At 47.2% G+C, this 22,767-nt stretch overlaps 1 protein-coding gene across 4 annotated transcripts in view; it reads right to left on the bottom strand.

The window, feature by feature from the left end:
• Nucleotides 1-22,767, bottom strand: part of Dapk1 (death associated protein kinase 1) — a 165,464-nt gene that overhangs the window by 59,637 nt on the left and 83,060 nt on the right. For all 4 annotated transcript variants that reach the window (XM_052156688.1, XM_052156687.1, XM_052156690.1 and 1 more), the window contains exon 3: nt 8,598-8,819. In XM_052156688.1, the coding sequence (XP_052012648.1) occupies nt 8,598-8,819 (222 nt within the window). The remainder of the gene's footprint in view (nt 1-8,597; nt 8,820-22,767) is intronic.

Raw genomic sequence — 22,767 nt, forward strand, 5'->3', positions numbered from 1 at the left:
TTGAAGTGCATATGTATTAAAGCATCGTGTGCCACATTTTAGTTAGCCTAAGCAGGATCCCCTTTACTTACTATAGAGGAACAGAGGGCAGAGTAAACTCATCTGAAGACGGAAACAAGGCTCAACAGAGAAGAAAAACAAACAGGTACAGGTTGCTTCCTACCTCCATCAACACAACCTCTCTTGTAACCATTCTGTATGTGGATGGCCTTCATCCCTTTCAATGTGTGTATATGGCTCTCATGTCTTCAAATGACAAGAGAAATCCAAGGGGTAGAGGGGACAGATGTGCTGACTGTCTAGCAGGTGCATCACCCTGGTGGTGAGACTCTAAACCAGCCAAAGCCCAGACCTCTCTGCTCTGCTCCCCCTGTGTCCACCTCCCTGCTCCAACAATGTTCTTAATGAAGTAGAAAACAGGGAAAACAAAAAGAAGACAGATCTCCAAAAGGTGCGCCTCCCTTTGGAATTTCCTGATGGGCCCACTGATTTTGAAAGCTGAGCTCTACTTATTCAGGGATAAGGGAACATTTCTTTAGTAGAAGGACTTCATCGGGAGACAGGGTCCCAGGAATTGTGTGGTGTCTCATCATTCATCTCAGTCTCACAGGATCAAAAAAATCAAGAGAACTCCCTGACAACCCACTTCTTCAGATCTTTCTTCCTTCCCTAGTTTGCTGGCCTTTCCCAGGTTCCCAAGCATCTCCCCCTAGCCATTCAAGGGTGAGAAAAACATCTTGCCATTAGTGGCTGTAGCACATGGCTTCCTGACACTTGTTTTCCTCGAAGCATAAAGTTGATCACCCTTGGTAAAGAGCCTTACAATGTTCTGTGTACCACCTGCTTCCTCATAGGACTCAGACTGATTCAACCCCTGATACTCATGAATACGCCACACACCACTCTCTTAGAAAGCCCATTGCAAGTATTTTTGCAGCACTGCCTTAAGTTTAAAAAAAAAAAATCATCAACTCATAATGAAAAGACACCTCGCTGGGTCAGCTCCGGGTTTTGGAGTCAAGCGCTGCCTTCTCATCCCTCTCTGCTGCCCACGCTCTATTAGACCTGAGACAGTCCTGTGAGGCCAAGCTTAGTCTTCAGTAGTATAGCAGATAAAGTAGGACATCGCCTTGTCTTCAAAAGAACTTGTTGAAGGGGCACACATTGCACATGCAAGTGTGACGGCACAGCCGCACCTCACCACCACAGTTCAGGGACATTGGAGAAAGGGCAGGAGAAAGAGGTAGAAAGACCAGAAGTCCTCACAGTCCTAGCTGGCTTTTTAGAGTCCACTGAGGTAGATGTGGTTTGCGGGCACCTGAGGAGGTGAAGCCAGGTGTCTCAGGAGCTCATGAAGATTGAGGCATGTAAAGCATGTGGATGGCTAAGGTCTAGAACACACATAAAGTCATTCCTCCCTGGGAAGCTATTGTGAGATTTCCAACCTCCACACCCTAGATCTGGACTGACTGGGCTCAGCATCTCTGATCTGCACGTGGTGTTGTCCTAACTCACACAGATTAGATGAGCTTGTTGTATCAGGCAGGGCCTATGATGTCTGACACAAGTGAGGTAGTATAGATTATGTACAGATTCCCCATTTCCTCTGGCTCTCTTATTTCATGCAGTGTGTGACAATCCTACCCAACCACAGCCACCTCAAAAGAAGCCAACCTTATACCCTTCATTTTTGATGAAATATGCTCTACTTGAATTTTTCCATCAAGCTATTTCATACACTATTACCCAGGGAGGGTCAGAGTCTATTAGTCCAAGCCTCTGGCATTGCAAATCTGACAGTATAGCAGCATTCTTGGCATCTCATGGTGGCTGTCCCTGGGAACTGCTACAGTGCACAGCCTAAAAATGCTGCTGATGCTGCCACGTAAGACAAGCACACAGTGATTATGGCTGTGCTGTGGCTCTGCTTCTCCTCACCGGCATCACAGAAACAGCCACATTATTAACAAAAAAAAAAAAAAAAAAAAAACAATTTCCATACATTTAAAAGATATCAAGATGGAGATCATCACAAAAAACCTATGACTGGTCAAAATGTGGAGAACACCCAATCATGAGGGCCCCCAGTCCCAACACATCTGTAATACAAACCCTGCACCTAACGCTCAGGAAACATCGAAGAAGAGGACTGGAAAGACTGGAAGAGTCAAAGGACCAGGAAGGAGATCAGCCATAAGATGGTGCCTTCTACATATGACAAGGAGCTACACACATGAAATCTTAACAATACGGTCACCTAAGCAAGGCCTACACAGTGACATCACCATTGCCATCCCAAGTGGATAGGGAAATCTCACAAGTCCCAATACCTAGATGAAGAGCTACAGGAAATAAATGGCTATTAAGAGAGGGAGAATTTTCTTTTCCGAGGATGAGCTCCCTAATAGGTTATCCAAGGGCAAGTGGTCAGCCCTAACATAAATGCATACAAGTAACACTAAATGCACTCAGCAGATTGTGTATGTGTGTATGTATACATATAGACATATATATGTGTGTACACATGTATTTATACATATGTATGAATATATATATGAAAGACATCATGATATTGAGAGGGAAGGGGTATGGGGGGTAGTTGGTGGGAGTAAAAAGTATGTAAATACAGTACCCATATATGAAATCCTCAAAAAATAAAAATAAATATCAAGATATTTTTTAAATAAACAAGATAGCCTAGAAGAGGTAAGATAGAAGTTATTTGGAAATAAAAATTAGGAGACAAAGCAATGCATGGATGTTTCTAGAAGTCTTTCCATTTACTTTCTAAATGATGTTTTATAAGGATGGGCCCAAGGGGCTTACGGATAATTCTGGAAAGATTGTTGCTGACCTGTTGTGGACCCTGGTTAATAAAGCAGTGGTTCCAGGTCCTGGGGTGTTCATGCTCCCTTATGGAGTACTAGCTGTGGGTGTACTCTCTCTAGCTTCTTGGGACTCAAATACCATAGGGCATACGGGAGCCTGATATGGCAGAAAGTGTGACCTGAGCCTGGGTCCCCAATATGTAGACCTCAAGCCTCAGGGAGGGGGAGCGCACTGTGAAGAAATGTGAATCCTCAAGATCAGCCCCAAATAAGGACAGCCCATGACTAGGACAGAAGCCCCGTGGCTTGCTTCAGTCCCAGCCTGGATATGTGCAGCTTTCAAGATAATCTCGCCAAGACAGGAGAGAACCGAGCTCTGTAATGAGGCAGTATGAAGAGGTCATGGGCACCGTGGGCACCATGCAGGGCCCCTGTCTGTGGCCCCAGAACAGGGGAAAACTATTTGTTTAACCTTAGAGATCATGCCTTTCTTGCATATAAGCACAGGGCACCCATAACCAAGATAAACAGCTCATGCAGAGCCCACATCTCTCCAGATAACACAATAAGAGACAATGCAGAGAGCCTTCAAAGCACACATCCAAGAACTCAGACACGCATGGCCATCCACGAACCAAGCCGTCCACACAGTGAGTAAAAACAGATTAATCACGTAAGGAACACTTTTCAACTGGCTTGCCGAGAATAAAGAATGCTTGAGAAACACGCACATAGGGTTTTAGTTCTCAAGAGCACACCTGAGTGGAAAGCCATCGACTGTGTGTGATCTGATCTGTTGTGAAAGGCTAGGGCTGCTGCCAAATGCTCTTGAATTCTCCACTCTTGCCCAATAAGAGATTTCTGAGGGTGTGGGGTGCCAGGAGAGCTCTCGAAACTGCCTTCGTGAACAAAAGCAAAGGTTCAAAAAGTCAGAGGAGCTCACCCTCTGGGAGAACCAAACAAGTGGGCCAGCAAGGGAGATCATCGGGGAATCTCAGGGCTCCTCCATGTCACAGGCTGGCGGGGGAAGGAGAAGTGGGAAGGGGGTGCCTGAGAGATGGGCTCCTGTGCCTCTCTCGATCAGCTTCCCCTCCTGTTGACCACGTTGCCTAGAAGCATCACTTTAAAAGCACTTTATTCATAACTGGACTTTGCTCCCAGTCCTGGATGAGCCAGCCAAGTGTCTGCACCACACCACGGCAGGACGGTGCAGAGGCGATTGCACCTCTGGGTTTGGTTAAGAAATAAGCAGGCAGTGGCCTTACGGAAGGTATCCAATCATACAATCTGTCCATCGGGAGCAACTTCACCCAGAACTTCCTACCACAGCCAAACCCAAAGAGCCTAAAAGAACTGCTGCTTAATGGGGGATAAGATTTAGTCTGTCAAAAAGAATTGTCTGAAGATTGGGCACAACAGTGTGCATGCAGTTAATATCACAGTACAGTATGTATGAATGTGGTTAGAATGGTAAATCCTATATTGGGAGTTTTTTTTTTTTTTACTATGATTATGGGAAGCAATAGAGGAAGATACCCACACTAAACTCTGACCTCACACATATGCTTTCACCCACACATGTGCTCCCACACACAAAGAAGCAAATGCACACATGCATACCATGTACATACATAAAAGTTTTAAAATATAATAAATGAACTGTAACTGTTTAAATTTTAAAAAGCATTATTTTCATGACCTGCACTCGGAATGGAATCACATAGGTGCATGTACATACATACACATACACATACACACACACACACACACACACACACACACACATACACACACACACGACTCCAAAATCAATACTTGTCTCCCTTGGTTTGAAGGAGTTCCAAGCACCCCTTGGCTGTGACCACATCTCTCCAGTGTTCTATCTGCCGGCATCGCCCCTGCATCTCAGTTCACCCGGGTCTTCTTATAATGGCACCAACCATACTAGGTGAGTGCCCTGTTCTACTCCAGGCTGACCATGAATGAACTGACCACACTGGAAATCACCCTTTGTCCCAGTAAAGTCATATTCTGAGAAACTACTAGAGTTTCAATATATTTGGATACGGGGACATAACCTAACCACTAACATCTCCTCAAAAGACAGGGCCCAGACCTGACACAGCGTCTACATCAGAACATGTTCAAAGCACCAGTGCTTGGCTAGGATGCAGCTCAGTAGCCAAACACTTGCATACAGCATTCGGGAAGCCCTGCTCTGGATCCCTAGCATAACACAAAACCAGGCTTAGTGGTGCAGACCTGGAATCCCCCTTGAGAGTTATAAGTCATTTTCTCGACATAGCCCTTCAAACCTAGCCCAGGAGACATGAAGCCTGGTATCAGAGATTGTTAATTACTTATTAATTTTTTGTTTTGTTTTTGTTTTTATTTTGAGACAGGATTTCTCTGTGTAGCCCTGGCTGTCCTGGAACTTACTATGTAGACCAGGACAGCTTCAAACTCACTGAGATCCACCTGTCTCTGCCTCCCAAGTTCTGAGATCAAAAGTGTGTGCCACCACCCACCCAGCTAGTTAAGTAATCTTTGAGCCCCTATGATAAAACTCTAAAAAGGGGTGAAAAACATTGTCTTCTGCAAGCCTTTCCTTCAGGAGACTCTAATGGATGCTACTGCTCAGGAACGAACAGTTCCACACACTGTCTAATGTTTTAAACTGTTTTCTAGTGTCTGTCACACTTTTCAGGGAAATCTGGACCCTCTAGGGTTTTCCATCTCCACACTTAACCTAAGGTGGCTTCCTCTGTGGCAGCGGTTCCTTACTGCTACTGCTCACATGAAATGTTCTCAAACTGGGACGTCTGTAAGGCTTTCACATACTGTTTATTCTTATGAATATTGTAAACTGACTGCTCTATCCACATTTAAAAAAAAAACTAGATTAGTCTTAGAAAAAGAAAGCTTGAAACATCTGGCCAATCTTGATCTTAAACTCCAATGACAAACACCTTTGGTGTGCTACAGACCAGTGTGTAATGCTGTAAGCCAGTGTGTGCAATTGACACCACCCACACTTGCAGACAGCATCGGTGTTTGCACATGGATCAGAAGGGTCTACCAGAACCCCATGTGGTCCATGTGGTGCTAGTAGCTGGTGGCTGAGCCTTATGGAGGGATGATTAATGAAGGAAGTGAAGTCACTAGAGGGTACCCTCCAAGGTTACTAGAATACCAGCCCCTCCTTGCTTTCTCTCTACTTCCTGGCCACCATGGAAGGAGCAGACAGGCACCAACACAGCTCACCACTGTGACATGCTGCCTACCCAGGTATCTATCTGCCAGCATCCTCCCTGCTTCTCAGTTCTCCACCTGACAAAGCCAAGCAACCATGGACTGACGACTCTGAACTGTGAGTCAAAATAAAACCTTCTTTCCTTTCAAATTGACCATCCCAGGCATTTCATCACAGCCACAGAAAGTTAAGTCACACGGCCAAGACTACGTTCTCTAAGTTGGCTTCGCCGCTCTAAATTGAGTTGCAGAATGATTCAAGCACATGCCAAAGTTTTGTAGTGGCTTCGCTGTGCAATGAGGTGGGTGGGAAAGAACACAGGCAGAAGACATCTTTGCCTTGGTGTGACTCTCCTACAGAACAATGGTGTATGGAGGATGTGAAGTCGTGATTGCGGGATATAGCCTATGCCTCCTTCACGCTTATATGCACTGAGCTGCCACAGTAGCTATACCATGAACAGACTGTTCTACCAAGAAACAAATGGCAGGGGAGAAACTGGCTTAGAGTTACTTTTCAGGGTTGCAAAGAACACAAGGGCAGAGCCCGGCCTAGAGTCTGACCACTGTGCTTTGAACACAGACAAAATATAGTCTCTACACTGAAGTCATCAGAGATCTCTTCTCAGTTCCTGCAGGGTAGCTCCAGAAGTATCTCTTACTCGAGCGAGTGGAGGTTGGTCATTTTGCTATAGCTGCACCGTCACTGATTGAAGGAAGCCCACCCACTCTATGGAGAGCTGTCTGATTCCCTAGATCTAAGCAGGCCATATGTAGGTCTCATCCAAACTGACCCAGAGCATTCAGTCAAATGTCTGAACAGCCTTACAGCTCTGTCAGTGACACATCAAAACTACCAAAGCTGCGCATACACTTGAGGTGAAATGGTAAGAACACCAGCCCAAGCGGCTGCTGGAATCTATGAACATGCTCCTGACCCCATGACTTATAAGAGAACCATCCTTCTGACCTTTCTTCCTGCTTCCAACTTCCTCCTGCTGCTGCTCCGGCTGAACTTTCTCAAGCTGTCCTCAAGGTCACTGTGCCCTTGGCAACACAAAGTTTCATGCTGCCAGGTACCTAACCACATACGTGCCATCAAAAACACCAACACTGCCAGCATCAGCGCTGGCAGGGCAACTGAGGCTACCTGCTGCTGGGGAGGCTGGGAAGTGAAACTTCACACTCGAGGACACAAGCCTGGCAGTCGCTAGTGGGATTTCCACATTCCCTAGCAACCCCACACCTGAGTGCTTACCCAGGGGCTGGGGAGACGCGTGTTCACATGAGGCTGTGAGTCCTTGAGGACAGCTTCATTCCTAACTATGATACACTACAGGCAGCACAAATGTCCACTGGGTAACCGAAGAAATAAACACTCTGCCATTCGGGTGGTAGAGTGCTACTAGGCAGTTTTTAAAGGAATAGAGTGTGTAAATCTCACACTGAGTTAGGGGAGCGGGTCTCAGAGTTTATACATTGTGCCATTCTGTTGGCACATTTGGGGGTTAGGACGTGGAGGTGGGTATGTCAAAAAATAACCCATGGGATGCTGGAGTTTTATAGAGTGTGGGGAGAACTGTGGGGCTGTCCTGAGTCACCTGACTATGACTGTTAACTTTATCATAGTTGTGCAAACCTTCCTCCAGCATCATTTACTACAGGGACAGGAATTCCAAAAGAACCGAAAGGTGTGGCATCTAATTATGCACAAAGAAAGGCAGCTGTCAAACAGTGGGCAGGCACACCGGAACTTAAAAAGCTCCCAGGAATTGAATGGGCCTTGTGACCACTAAGGACCACCCGCGATCAGCTGTCAGGCCTGAACTCCACCCATCCCGCTTTCCCCAAGTGGACATCCAAAATGTCTACAGAGAAACTCCCTGAGAACCCTTGACTGGCTTCTTCCTCTCTCTTGTAAGAATGGGCTACTGGTCTCAGTCACAGTGGGTCCCCCCACACAGCACAGGCAGGCAGGGAGCCAGGAAAGGGAGGGGCAGGAGGCAGAAGTTAGAACCGGCTCAGAACAATGGTTGTCAATCATCTGCCCGCCACCAGAAGGGCAAGATGGAAGGCGGCAGCATGCTCAAAGAGTCCTGTAATCACGTCTCAGTGCTCAGCTTCAACTCCGTCCTTCCTGTAATTATCACTGACAGTTCCACAGTTAAAAGCAGGGTGTGTGTGAAAGACTAAGAGGAAGGAGGAATGAGAGAAAGGAGGATGGAGAGCAAGAAGAAAAAGACAAGGAAGATGGTGGGGTACACGCGTGAAGCTTACGGAGAACCCCTAAGTAATGTGCTTACAGCAAACAAAACTGAACTTCAGAGAGTGGGTGAGCCCCAAGATTCAGGGACCCTCTGCAAGTCAAGTGTTCCTTAGTCACTGGAAGCTGCATCTTCCATGCAGACAACAGCTCGGGCTTCTCTCAAGAACGGCCCAGTGAGAATAACTACAGCCTGTGCAGCCCGATGTATGCCCTTCCCACCGTCTCTCCCAGACACCACAGGGAACACTCACAGCTCCAGGATCAGAATGACATCTGTCTTGTTCTCGTAGACCTCGTGCAGGGTGATGACGTTCGGGTGCCGGATCTCCTTCAGGATGCTGACCTCCCGCTCGATGTCCTCCCGGCTCACGCCCCGCCGGCTGGACTTGGTCCTCCTTTTCTTGATGAACTTGGCCGCATACTGAAGGCCGGTACTTTTCTCACGACATTTCTTCACGACCGCGAACTGTCCACTGGCAGAGAAAGATGGAACAGTATTTAAGGTTCACTGAAGGCAGGATCTGAGCAAGGGCATAACATAGGGACACACAGACTGATTGGGGAAGTTCAAAGGTTTGACAACTAACAAGGGAGGTGGATATACTTCTTACTGTGTATATTGCAGCTTTATTGAGCCCATTCCCGCTGAACCATGCCATAAAGAGTAAGATTCTCTTCGTCCGTCCGTCCTTCCTTCCTTCCTTCCTTCCTTCCTTCCTTCCTTCCTCCCCTTTGTTCTCTTTATTTCTTCCTTTCTTTCCTTTGACATATTTGACTGAATGGATAGTTAGGCAGTCTGTCTATAATTCCCTACCCCCCAATTCAGTCACTCACATGTGGCCTGTTTCAACAAACTCTTTTTCCACACATCTAGACATGGAATGAGGAAAGGGGGAGGGGCGGAAAGGAGAATATTGGGAGCGAGCATGCAGGAGTCTGCCTGCAGAGATTGTTCCTAGCATCAGTATTAAATATCACAGCACCAGAAGAACAAGGCCCACACTCCTCAGAACCAGAGAGCATGGAGGAGCTATTTCTTTACTCTGTTCACCCTATCTCCCAGTCAAAATCCCTTTCCAGGGATCTCTGTTTCAGGGTTGCTGACTTCACCCTGAAGCACTGGATCATGTGATCTAGACTGAGCCAATCAGTGCACTACGTTGTTCTAGCTCCAACAACATATCTCCATGACAGACACATGACCCATGTAAAACCTTCTAGACAATGGGGAGACAGTCTTTATGAGAGTCTTTTCATAGACATTGAACTATATATAAAACTCCAAAGTGGCTGCCAGCTATGTGGGCTCATTAGGGATCAGCTTGTGGTTTAAGAGAAACCACTGCTAAGGCGTACCTGAGGAGAAAAAGAAACCAGGTCTGTGGGACACTACAGAGTGGCTGAATTAACGCTAGCCTGGGACTGTGTAAGTGGACTTTTCAGTGTGTAAGCCTTCTGACTAAAAGTAGCTTGACCTAGGCTGTCTTCTTCCTGTAGATAGAAGCATTCTCACTGCCACAGAACATGCAACCAAATCTCATTCCCACACATGAAAGAGATCAGAAAGGAAGTCAGCAAGATAGCATGTGGTTAGAAAACAGTGAGACTATGGGACTAAACGGAAGTCTCTCAGAGATACTAAGACATGGAAAGAAAACTCTGGATCAACCCCCACCCTCCCCCTTCTTCTCTATCGACAAAGGAAGGATCCGACCACCCCTCAAGCTCTGTACATTTCAGCGTACCTGCTAAAGAACAGCTATACATGAAAACAAAAAGGGAAACTCAAATGAAGGGTATTATTTTGATATTAAGAGGGGGCACTTCATCACATAGACTTGCTTAACAGCAGAAGCCACTGAAGAAAACACACTCACACTCACATACACATACATACCATATACATACATACTCACACACACATACATACCATACACACTCATATATACATATACATATACACATACACACACATTCCACACACACTCATACATTCATACACATACACACATATACACACATTCACATACATATACACAAATACATTCACACACACATATACACATACACACACCACACATACACACACACACACACACACACTATACCAGTTGATTTTATGTGTCAACTCAGGCTGGAGTTATCACAGATAAAGGAGCTTCAGGTGAAGAAATGCCTCCATGAGATCCAGCTGGGGGGCATTTTCTCAATTAGTGATCAAGGGGGGAGGACCCCTTGTGGGTGGTGCCATCCCTGGGCTGGTGGTCTTGTGTTCTATAAGAAAGCAAGCTGAGCAAGCCAGGGGAAGCAAGAAACATCCCTCCATGGCCTCTACATCAGCTCCTGCTTCCTAAGCTGCTTGAGTTTCAGTCCTGACTTCATTTTGTGAAGAACAGAAATGTGGAAGTGTAAGCTGAATAAACCCTTTCCTCCCCAACTTGTTTCTTGGTCATGATGTTTGTGCAGGAATAGAAACCCTGACTAAGACACACATACACACTCATACACACTCATACACACATATATACACATTACACATACACACTCACAGATACACACACACACACACACACACACACATTCACAAAACAGGGATTATTTTTGCCGCAACTTTTTTTTTTTTTTTACATAATGAGTTAATTCCCATTTCTCCCTCCTGCAGCAGAACACTGGAAAGCCAGAACTGGCTGCTGTGAACTTGCTGGCTTAGAACCAAGACAGAATGTGACTATCTCAGTCACTTTACAGTTTTCCTGAGAATCCCACATTTGTTTCTGTTGCAGGGTGAAGGGTAGCAGAGAGGAGCTTCCACAACCTGTATAAGGAGCAGGTTTACATCAGCTTGAGAGTCTGGAGAAGAAATGCCAAGTAGTTCCCACTTCACAACGACAGCATCAGGCCCCACCAAGCACACTCAAGAGGACGCAGGATGGAGAGGCCCAGCTGGGACAACCAAGGATTATCCCAGACCCACAGAGGCTGGGCTGTGTGTGCCTCACACATGGACACAGCGACTTGGCTCCAGGATCCAGGACCATTCTCTGTTAACTCATGAACGTCTTCCTGCAGAGGAACCTCACATCCAAATGGAAAGTTAGACTCAGGCAGGCACTCTCCTGAATGTGGCTGCACTTTTCCATGTCCCAAGGTTAGGTGATGTCCAGGCAGAGTTAACCCTAAGGCCTATGATAGGACAGGACAGCAGCCAGAGTGGTTCAGCTAGAGCCCAAGGGCGAGGGAGTATGGGGACATGCCTAAGGTACCATGGTCAGAGCATCCAGGGCTCATGCCCTCAGTGATGGCAGCACCTGACAGTGAGGGACTAAGGCCTGGTGGTTAGCAAAGGTCCTTTCCTTGATGGACACAGGGATCAAAAGGATCTGGAGAAACAGCCACACCCACGCCAACGCCATTCCTCCAAAAACACCCCTCCTTATTTTCTCTCTCTCCCTTAGCAATGGCTCCATCTTCCATATCTCCTGAAGATTATGGCTCCCACCTTGTGTGCGACTTTTCATTTCCTGAGTGTTTCTTTTCCCTCCCACCACCTTCCCAAGGATGTGTTTTTTCTGAAGGCCAAGGGCTCCAGGCTTCCCTATCTATCGTTTCCTTACACCCTGGATGCAGAATGCCTCACAGGGTTGATGCACAGCACTGGTATACAAGGCTGGCATCCTCAAAACCAGAGTATTAAATGGAGTACATTGTGTTATAATAAGCCAATCAAACTATGTAGCAGCCACAAGCCCAGACCACCTACAAGCTTTTAACATAGACTTACTTCAAATTCCACCAATGGTGATAATATCAAGATCACACTATCTTGAAGCATTGGTTGAAGTAGAGGAATGTGTGGATCTGCTTTCCATTGCTATGACAAATGCCTGACATATCTTATCAAGAGAAATGGTTTGTCTCATAATTTCAGATGGCCCAGGCCATTATCAGTTAGCCTCACTGCATTGAAGCTTGCTGTGGGGCAGCAAATCATGGCGGGAGCACATACCAGACCAAAACCTTTCACCCCAGGGACAGAAGGAGAGGGCGTGAGAAGGAAGCCAGGCTCTTATAACCACAGTCAAGAGTATGCACCCCATGATGGTTTGTATATGCTCAGCCCAGGAAGTAGCACTATTAGAGGGTGTCGCCCTATTGGAGTAGATGTGGCCTCATTGGAGTTAGGTGTGTCACTGTGGGTGTGGGCATTAAGATGCTCCCTCATCCTAGCTGCCTGGAAGTCGGTATTTTCCTAGCAACCTCCAGATGAAGATGTAGAACTCTCAGCTCTGCCTGGATACTGCCATGTCCTCATCTTGATGATAATGTAGACTGAACCTCTGAACCTGTAAGCCAGCCACAGTTATTGTTGTCCTTTATAAGACTTGGATGGGTCATGGTATCTGTTCACAGTAGTAAAATCCTAATTAAGGCACACCCCATGACCTAAATACCTGTCATGGGGTACCACCTCTTAGAGGTTTCCATACCTTCATGGATGGGCTGCTGAAATACCCAAATTCAGGGGCAAGTTGCTTAATTGAAGCTCTAACAGATGTAGTGTTTAGAAGTCCTGACAGTAGCATAAGTCTTCAGTGACAGCTATTACTAATCTGCAAAGGCTGAAATTATTTCAGCATACTGCTTGCTTTTATCTCAACACGATGTGATATTAACCCAAAATATTACTTCCCACTGATGTTCCCCTTGGGGGATGATAGTAGTGTGGGTTAACAGGACCAAAAGAAGTAAGAACACACCCACAGGGGCCTGTATTGCTGAATGTGGCTGCTAGCTCCATCCTTCCTGACATCATCTCTCCACCCTTTCTCACTGTCCCTGCCCAGGGTATGTTGCTACTACAATAGAAAACAACAGGCTGCAACCCTGGGAGCTGAGGGCCATACGCTGCACACAGCCCCAGCAGCTGTGTGCTCTGGGTCACACCCACTGCCCTGTCATCTCCTCAGGAGCATCTGCTTGGAGCATCTGCTCAGGCAGCCAGCACACTAAAAGATGGACTCCTGAAAGACGGAGCTTTCCTTATTAGTTACCTTGTGGTTGCAGTGATAAAATACCATCACCCAAAGCAACTTGCTGGGGAGGCATGGCAGCTGGAGCACAAACTGGAAGTAGAATGAATCTATGAGTATCTGAGCCCACGCCCAAAGACATACTTCCTCCGGCAAGGGCTGTACCTCCTAAACCTCCTGACAGCTCCACCATCAAAGAAATAAGAGGTCTAATGCCTGACTGAGTCTGTGGGGCATTCCTATTTAAATACCGCATCCCAGCTCATCACAGGCAACCAGTGCAAAGGCTTAATGTAACTGGGTCACTGGCTAATGGCTGCTAGGGTCCTTTACTTCTGTGGCAACTAGCTCTTGACCTTGGCTTTCCTGGCATCTGCTTTCAACCCCAAATTTGGACTTTGAAGATAATTCTTCCCTAGCAGCCCAACTACCAATAACAAAGGTAAAAGGTTTTATGCAAATACTTCTAATTTCGAGGGTCCCAGCATAACAACATGATCCAACTCAGAGATTAAACTCAGAACTGAAAGTGCTCTGTCAATTCTTTTACCAACACCCTGGGGATATTCAGACATGATACCAACATGGAAGACTGCATGTCAATTGCGGCTAGCTCAGCAGAAGCTTAGACATGAAGGGGTGTGGCTTCTGTGTTTGGGAACAGTCTGGACCCAACATACTGAATCTTCACAAGAAAGTGGTCTACACTGTGAGGTCTCCCGCTAACTGTTCCTCCTAAGTTCCCAGATGATACTTATGGCACTGTTTAACTTTGAAAGGTTTACTCATTTTACTTTGTATGACTGAATGTTTGCCTGTCGTGTGCAGCTCAGGCATGAGGCACCCGTGGAGACCAGAAGAAGGCATCAGATCCCTGGGACCAGCATTACAGACAGTTGTGAGTCACCATGTGGACGCCAGGAACCAAATCTAGATCTCCTACAAGAGCAAAAGTGTTTCTAGCTGCTGAGCCATCTCTCCAGCCACCTTGCAACACTTTGTTACACACACACACACACACACACAGAGAGAGAGAGAGAGAGAGAGAGAGAGAGAGAGCGAGAGAGAAAGAGAATATTGAGTTGCTTGCTAAGAAGCACACCCTAGCTGAGGACCTTCAAAGTGACGTCATGGTTCCCTCCTTATCTGAGCTCTCACACCGACAGCCAACAGCCCCTCCATCCTCTGGGCCATAATTTTTGTATTTTTTTTTTTTTAGCTTTCAGTGGTGTTTCACCATTTTAGATGGTCACCTGAGCTGTTTATTAAGCCGAGAAGATGAATGTGCCTCAGAGAAAACAGGCATACGAGTTAAGCATCGCTCGGGGAAAGGAGCTGCTACCGTGCATTCTGTGTCAGTAAAGCGGCACTATGCATTAAATGAGGTGCCTATAAATGGAAATGCACTTAAAAAGGCTTATGCAGCATGTTTGGAGAAATGTTATGAACAGGCTCATAAGAACCTAGAGCTGCATTTCCTGGGGAGTAACAGCCCAGTGCCTGTGACTAACCAATAGGCACAAATTTCCTTGAAAATGGAATGTGCATTCAAACAGACAACCAATTCATTTAACACAAAACCTCTCAATTGCTTAGCCAAGCAATTAATTTCAATCAATAACCAGTCAATTAATTGATTTCAGTTAATCAAGTAATGGACATGAACTCTCTGGTGGACAGACACATTGTACTAACCTACATCCATACTTTAAAGAGTTCCAAAGATGAAGGGATGACTCATCAACAGAGCAGCTGCCTAACGTGCAGGATTTGATGTTGGTCCCCAACACTTGCTGTGCTAGCATGAGGACTTGGTTTTATATCCCCAACTCCCATGTTAAAAACACAAAGTTAAACAAGGTGGCCACCAATACTGGCACTAAAGGCTGGAGACAGGAGATTTCCCAGAGGCTGCTAGCCAGTCAGCTTAGCCAGTCAGTGTGTTTCAGGTTCACGGAGAGGCCCTGCCTCAAATAAGTGGAAAAGCTACTGAAGATAATGCCTGATACTGACCTCTGGCCCATATATACAAAAATATGCACACGCTCATACACATGCTGTGTGTGTGCACACACAGTTTACATACATGCATACGTGCATACATACATAAACATGTGTACACGTGAATAAATACAAATACATACACAGAAACACAAAACAATATTTTTTAAACGACAAATCTTATTAAAAAGAGGGAAACCTTAACTTATAAGAAATAACTGCCACCAAGGTTCCCTGTCCAGCTTATTAACACATAGCGTTTGGCCAGGAACCTGATCATTATTGTGCCCATAACCCTGCAAGACCTGTGACATAGCTCCCTTAGGGACAGCCACAACACTCTACGACTGTCATCTCTTCCACCAATGGGAAAAAAGAGCATTCAGAAACATTGTATATATTTGCTTATCCATCACAGGCCATGAAACCTGCATGAATGCCCCCGCACCTCAGTCCTGGTCCCAAAGGCCATTCACCAAGCCCAGTGGCTGCACCGGGCTGACACCCCACTGAGAGACAGATTTTTCCAGGGAAGATCTCTGAGAGGAGGATGTACTCTGAAGGCTTTGTGGATAATTCCAGTTAGTTAAGGTCACCCCCCTTCTCTCTCTCTGAAAATTCAATGTCTTAGTTAATTAAAACCAAAGCTTGCAGATGCCCGAGGAACCCCACAATAAAAAGTAAACCATGTTTGTGTAATTGCTGAGAAAACACTCTACAGGTTGGGTATCCCGAATCAGAACATGAAAATATCCAAAATCTTTGAGCATTTACTGTGACAAACTCCACACTACAAAACTTCCATTAGTGTTGAAAATTATTAACAATGTTGCATAAAGTATCTTCTGGCCAGCAGTGGTGGTGCATGCCTTTAATCCCAGCACTTGGGAGGCAGAGGCAGGCAGATTTCTGAGTTCCAGGCCAGCCTGGTCTACAGAAAAACCCTGTCTCGAGAAACCCTGTCTCAAAAAAATCAAAAAAAAAAAGTATCTTCTGGTCACACGTGTGTGGTGCACGTGAAACAAATGAATTCCATGTCTCCTACAGGTATCCCATCTCGGGATGCTTCACTGTGCCTATGCAAGCATTCTAGAATCAGAAAGAAGACAAAAAACACTGTGAGCGACGAATGGTTGGTGTGCATTTGAAACCGCAGTCTGCGTACGCACAGAGCTCAACTCCAGGTATATACGGCACACTGCCTGTGAAACAAGGGTGTTCTGATAGAGCCAAGGTAATTCACCGAACCCTGAAAATGAACAGGCCAAACAGGTCTAATGTTCAAACACAGCCACATACGGACAACTCTGTTCAAGGTTCATGGGAACGAAAGGGAAGTTTGGTTCCACTACCAGAAAAGTGTCATGGGGGCTATGGCATGCCTGGGCAGGAAGAGCTTCCTTGTCATGGATGGAGAGAGGTACGGGTGGAGGAGTGGGAAAGGGAGAAGGAAGAAGTGTGGGAGGAAAGCGGGAAGTGGAAATGGGAAAAAAGATGCCCTACTAGGCCTAGAAAAAGCACACTGTGACAAGACATGACGGTGCCCAAGCCGGGGTCCAGCAATGCCGCCCTTCTCTGGCCGCTCCCCAAGAATGTGCTCTCAGCCAGTACAGGGGGTGCAGATCCAGAACAGTGACTAGGAGAGAATACTGCTTTTACCTTTGATTTTAAAGCACACCCGCAGTGAATGTGTGGGCGGCCTGCGTGGGAACCCTTTAACGTCGGCCCCGGGTGGTACCCGTTCCCTCGGAACACCGTCTTGACAAAGTCCACCCTGGGAGCCACTCTCTGCCTCCCCATTAAGAAGCTACAGTGAAAAGCAGTCAGGCTACATGTCAGCAAAATGAAAAGCTTTAAAGTTTTAAAATGCTTATTGAAAAAAAATAAAAACCTATGCGAACTATTCTGGGACTCAGGAAAACGACCTGGAAAGCATGGGTTTCCTAAGGAGCAAGCAGCACCTCGGGTTGCCATGAAACAGGGAGACGCAGCATCCCAAGTGGATAAACAGCATCCTGTTACCCAGGGAACCCCAAGAAGGTCAAGAGCAACATGCAAAACGGAGTGGCCTGGGGGTGGAGGGCATGCAAACAACACAGTGGGTGGAAGGGAGCCGGGCGGGGCGGGTGTAGGTTCCTGGGAGCAGCAGCATCCTAAGGACAGGGTCACACTGTAGAACATCCAGAACACCCTTGACCCACCGGTGGGGTGGCCAAAGCACCCTCCTCTGAATCGCCATCCCATTGCTGGTTTCTGAAGACAGCCCCTCATGGAGCCCACAGAGACCTGGACTCCTGATCATCTGCTCTTTGTCTACCATGGAAACATAAGGGCATTTCCAGATCCCTCTGGAAGAACAATTCCTGAGTTCATAAGGACACCTGGAGAAAGTTTAGGGAAGCCTGGCAAGCCGTCCTGATAGGCTGCCGTGTGAAAGACCTGGCCCTTGTCACAGGTGAAAGGATGAAACCTGTCACAGTTCCATTGTTTGAGGCTCTTGTTACCCCTCAAAATGAAACCCTCAAAACTTATGGGTGTTTCGACTTGGATTTAAGTCCAGCATTCTGGAGGTGTGCCAGGTTCCCTCTCCCGGTGACACCCTCAGCATTTTGGAAGTGAGACTGTACTACACCCATTGCAGGCTTTAGGGCTGAAGGCAGAAACACATCCGAGGCTACTCCTAACAGGTGTGCTTGTGGTCAAGCCCCTCCGTGGATGGAGCTGAACAGAAAGGTGAGTGTGGGAGATACCAGGACGAGTGTAGATCCTTCTGGGGGTCTGATACATTAGAAAGCGGCGCTGGGCTGTGTCTGGACTGGGACAGGAGGCCACTGCCTCCTTCAAGCTACTGGCCAAAGGGCTGCCCTGGTGAAAGGTAAACCCACAAGTCCCAGCTGACACAGCTCTCACCGTGACGCAGTGTCTGCAGCTGTTCTCTGCTGACTGACTGTTCAGTCAGTTGTGCTAGGTATGTCTGGTGGCATCTGAGAACAGACTATGATGAAGAGGATAGAGTTAGAGACATGCGGGATGCAGGCCAGCTGTCATACAGACCAGTTTGTTTTTGGTTTTGAGGGGGAGTTTGCTGGTAGTAACTGTAGATTGAAGCTAGGCCCCTGCTCATTACCCCGGAGCTATCACCCAGCCCTTTTTTACTTCTGATGTGATAAGGAGTTTTTACCATGTTGACCAGGTTGGCCTTGAACTTATGATCCTATTGTCACTAGGTTGTGACACCAGGTCCAACCAGACTAATTCTTAAGCCCTCAGAGTAAAATCAGACTATGAAGTTTAAGTGGCTGGTGGCAGGGTCCTGGGTGGCCTTTCCACAGACTGGCCAGACAGAAGCTGATGGATACATTGCTAATTTTTCTTGTTCTTGTTTGGTTTGGTGGTTTGGGTTCATTCAATCCATTTTATATTTTTTCAAATAGGACCTCACTATGTAGCACAGGATGACCCTGCACTCACAATCAGGATGCCCCACCTCACAAGCCTAGGGCCAAAGGTGTGTGCCACCATACCTGTCAGGCTTACAGCAGGTGCAAACCGGCAGGTCGGTCCAGCTCACACTGCTGTTTTGCTCCAGGCTGAGCTGCTCTGGCTTGGGTATTCACTGCCTAAGTAAACAATACTGGCTCGGAATACAATGGCTCGGAATACAGTTCAGGAATTTACGACCCATGGGGATATCTAAGACCTTCCAAACCAAGAGAACTTCTAACTGCTCAAAGACTGGCCATACAGACAGTAGGTCTCTTAAGCAGCTGGAAGCTGTGGTGGGACCTTCACCCACTGGAGAAAGCATCAACCCTAAGATCTAACACCAAGCAGGTCTGCACGCTGGAGCTGGAGCTGGTCAGTCTGATTTTCCTTAAAGCCAAAAGAGAAGGAACAAAAGGCTGTTGCAAAACATCACTTAACACAACCCAAACAGGGCCTCCAGTGGACCAAACAAGCGAGCAACACTCCAAACATCTTCCCTAGGGACAGTAAGCTCCACATTAGAATCACACTGGCCACCAAGTCTAGTTTTATGAAAAATAAAATGTCCTGTAAAGAAAGAAAGTGCATCGATACCGTAGGGAAGGGAGATGGGAGATGAGGTGGGGAGTGGGGGGAGCACCCTCTCAGAGGCAAAGGGGAGGAGGGACGGGATGAAGAACTCTTGGGAGGAGGACCAGAAAGGGGGCAACATTTGGAATGTAAATAAATAAAAGCAATTAAAAAAATAAAAGTTGATCTCAAATCAAAATAAAATAAAATAAAATGCAAAAAAGGAAAAAGAAAGTGTATGTGCAGATCACCGTCGTTCAGTGGGCATGACCACATCACATGGACAGACTGGGGCTTCCTGCTTCAAGATAAGATTCCAGCCAGCCAGCGGGATCTGGGCTATTTGACTATTCTGACTTCACCACGTTAATCCCTTGAGCCTTTCCTATTATTTGATCATGGTGACTCTATCTCCTTTGTTACTGGGACAAAGTTAACCAGGCCAGAAGGTATAATCTGCTCTGAACTCAGCAGGGTGCTCTCAGGGGAAGGGGAGCATGGCCATGTGTCTGCATAGCGAGCGGAATACTGCCAGGAGCTCAGTTGAAGTTCCTTATTTCATAGCAGGAGGGGAAAAGTCAGATTTCTTCACAGCACCAAGATTCAAGACGGAGAGCCATCAGCTGGAGGAAAGAGGGAGCAAAACCAAAGTCAGCTGCTGGCCGTGCAGCTCAGAACACGTGGCAAGCACCGGGCTGAGAGGGCAGGTAAAGATGCAGCCTGAAGAACTGAGGAAAGGCCTGGTGGGAGAGACCACTGTGCAAGCACGAGGCCTGAGTCCCAGTACTCACACAAAAGGCCGCATGGCTGTGGGGGATCATGGAGGCTTTCTGGGCAGCTAGCCTCCTGGAAAACAGTGAGTTCCAGATTCAGGCATAGATCCTGCCTCAGGGGACAAGGGCAGAGAGTGATCCTGTCTCTGGGGACTAAGGCACAGGGCATGTGACATCCTCCTCCAGCACACAAGTACAGGGATGGACGTGTGTGTGTGTGTGTGTGTGTGTGTGTGTGTGTGTGTGTGTGTGTGTGTACCCTGCTCTATTCTGGAAACTGTGGGCAGACCTAACAAAGGCGTCAGTTTTCATTGTTCCCTCTCTTTTAGGTAGGAAGAGTTTGCCTGTATGCTCTTCCTAAGGCTAGGCTTAGGACAGAGAATCCCACGGAGAACAATTAAGTTTCATCATGGCCCCTGTAAAGGTCAGGTGCCTGGTGGTAAAGAGTCTGATACAGCTGTCAACACAGCCACACAACTGATGTGTTTCAGCCATGTTTGAGTTGATGCAACTCTGCAGACTCCGGCACCCACAAGCAAGGCTTCTGCTCTGTTGACCTGCTCTGGGCACTGGGGCCACAGGCTCAGGTCTGCAGGAGCTGACTGGCTGTCTGCATGGCCAAGACAAGTTCTCTCCAGAGCTCCTGGCCAGGTCCTTTCCTGTGATGTCTACAGCTCTGAGAGTCAGGTGGGGCTCCCCCACAGAGGAGGTCTTGGGGTAGCAAGGGCAGGCAGGAGCTGACAGGTAGGTCACTTCAGGCCAGGTGAGGCAAGCCTGGCACACAGTGTCCCTGCTGGAGTTACTGAAGTGAGAGCCACTCTGATAAATGTGAAAGAAGATCGGTGAAAGAGAAACCAGAGCTCCCAGAAAGCCTGGGCTTTTGCTCCTTGCAAGCAGAACTCTCTGCCAGGAGGACTGACCTCACCCCAGGGATCCGATCCCCAAACATACAAGGCTAATGGTGAGAGCTCAGAGGTATCTGTAAATTCCACAGCCAGGAGACAGGCGCTTTGACAATACTCCTACCCTGAGGGAATGGATGTCTGGGAGCATAAATATCTTAAGCTAAACAGTAAAGAGAAACAAAAGCAATGGGTGTGTATTAAGTGTGTGACAAGCTCTAAAATGGGAAGGCTGAGCAAACCCGGTGACCTTCCTTGAGTGACGCTGCCCAAGAAAAGACATATGACTTCTGGGAGACTTGGTGTGAGCAAACATGGTGGTGTCTGTAAAGAATCTACCACAGCCTCCAAGGACCACGATATGAGTTCCTTTTCTGTTGTCATGATAAAACAACATGACCAAAAGCAACTTACAAAAAGTTTGTTTTGGTTTACAGTGAGAGAGAGAGAGAGAGAGAGAGAGAGAGAGAGAGAAGGAAGAGGAGGGAGGAGGGACGGGAAGAGGGAGAGAGAAGAGGGAGGCGGAGGCGCGGGAGATGGGAGGAGGGAGGAGGGAAGAGGGAGAGATAGAGGGAGGGAGGGAGAGATAGAGAATGAGAATAAAGGGGACAGGGCGGGGACAGGGCGGGACACCAGCAAGCAGCTGGAGCAGGAAGCAGAGAGACCACACCTTCAGAGCAGCTGAGCAGCAGAGTGAACCAGCAAAGGCATGGGGCTATAAACTCTCAAGCTTCCTCCAGCAAGGCTTCACCTCCTAAATGGTCGTAACCCCCCCCCCCCAAACAACATCATCAACCAAGTATTCAGATACAGGAACCACCACAGGTCAAATGGAAGTGGCTGAGATTTTGTAGCTGCAGACAACCTAACAGGGATTGGCATATGTTTAAGTGAGCACACACATGAGATTCCTGTTAGCCTGCTTCATGTCACCGTGACAAACTGTGGCATGGAAGGGTGCTCTCCTTCCCCTGCCTGGAGTCTTGGAAAGGAACTGACCACGATCTAAATCTATCAAAATCACTTTTAAGTATTTGTGGTAATTCATTAAGTTCTTACTGCAAGCAAATGAGTCAATCTGACGCCCTAGCTGTGAGCTGTTGCAATCTCCCTGGCTGCCCTAGCAACCTCAGACAAAATAACTGTGCATCGAATAGCTAGCTAGACTGCCCTTTTGCCAGCAAAAAGCCATTCTGAACTCTGCAATGCCTGAGAAAATGTCGAGGATTGCAGCTGATTGTTCACCTCCAGAAGGTATAGAATCAGCCAGGCCTGTTTCGGTTTATAGCACACATTTTGCTAACATGGGCCTGGATGAACCTGCAGCCATTTCCACCTAGACCTGAGAGGGAACACTCCCCCCATATCTCTGCAGAGGGAACTGTGACAGAAACCAGAAGCAAGGCTGTGATTGGTGCAAACACAAGCCTCCATTTGCATGTGAGCTGTGCTATGATTGGCACAAGCAGCCTTTCTGGATTCTGTGATGAGTGGGCTGCCTCCCTGGTGTTGCAGCATCAGATTCAATAAAAGACTGGTCTTTTTTGTCTATTCGAGTAGTGTTGGCTGAAGTGATTAAATGGAGAGAAGGGCAAAGGTAGCGGCGACAGGGAAGCAGGCAGTGGTGGCAGCAGGTGAGCTGCTGGCAGACCAAGCTGC

The sequence above is a fragment of the Apodemus sylvaticus genome, chromosome 14 (assembly GCF_947179515.1).
Source record: "Apodemus sylvaticus chromosome 14, mApoSyl1.1, whole genome shotgun sequence".
Lineage (NCBI taxonomy): Eukaryota > Metazoa > Chordata > Mammalia > Rodentia > Muridae > Apodemus > Apodemus sylvaticus.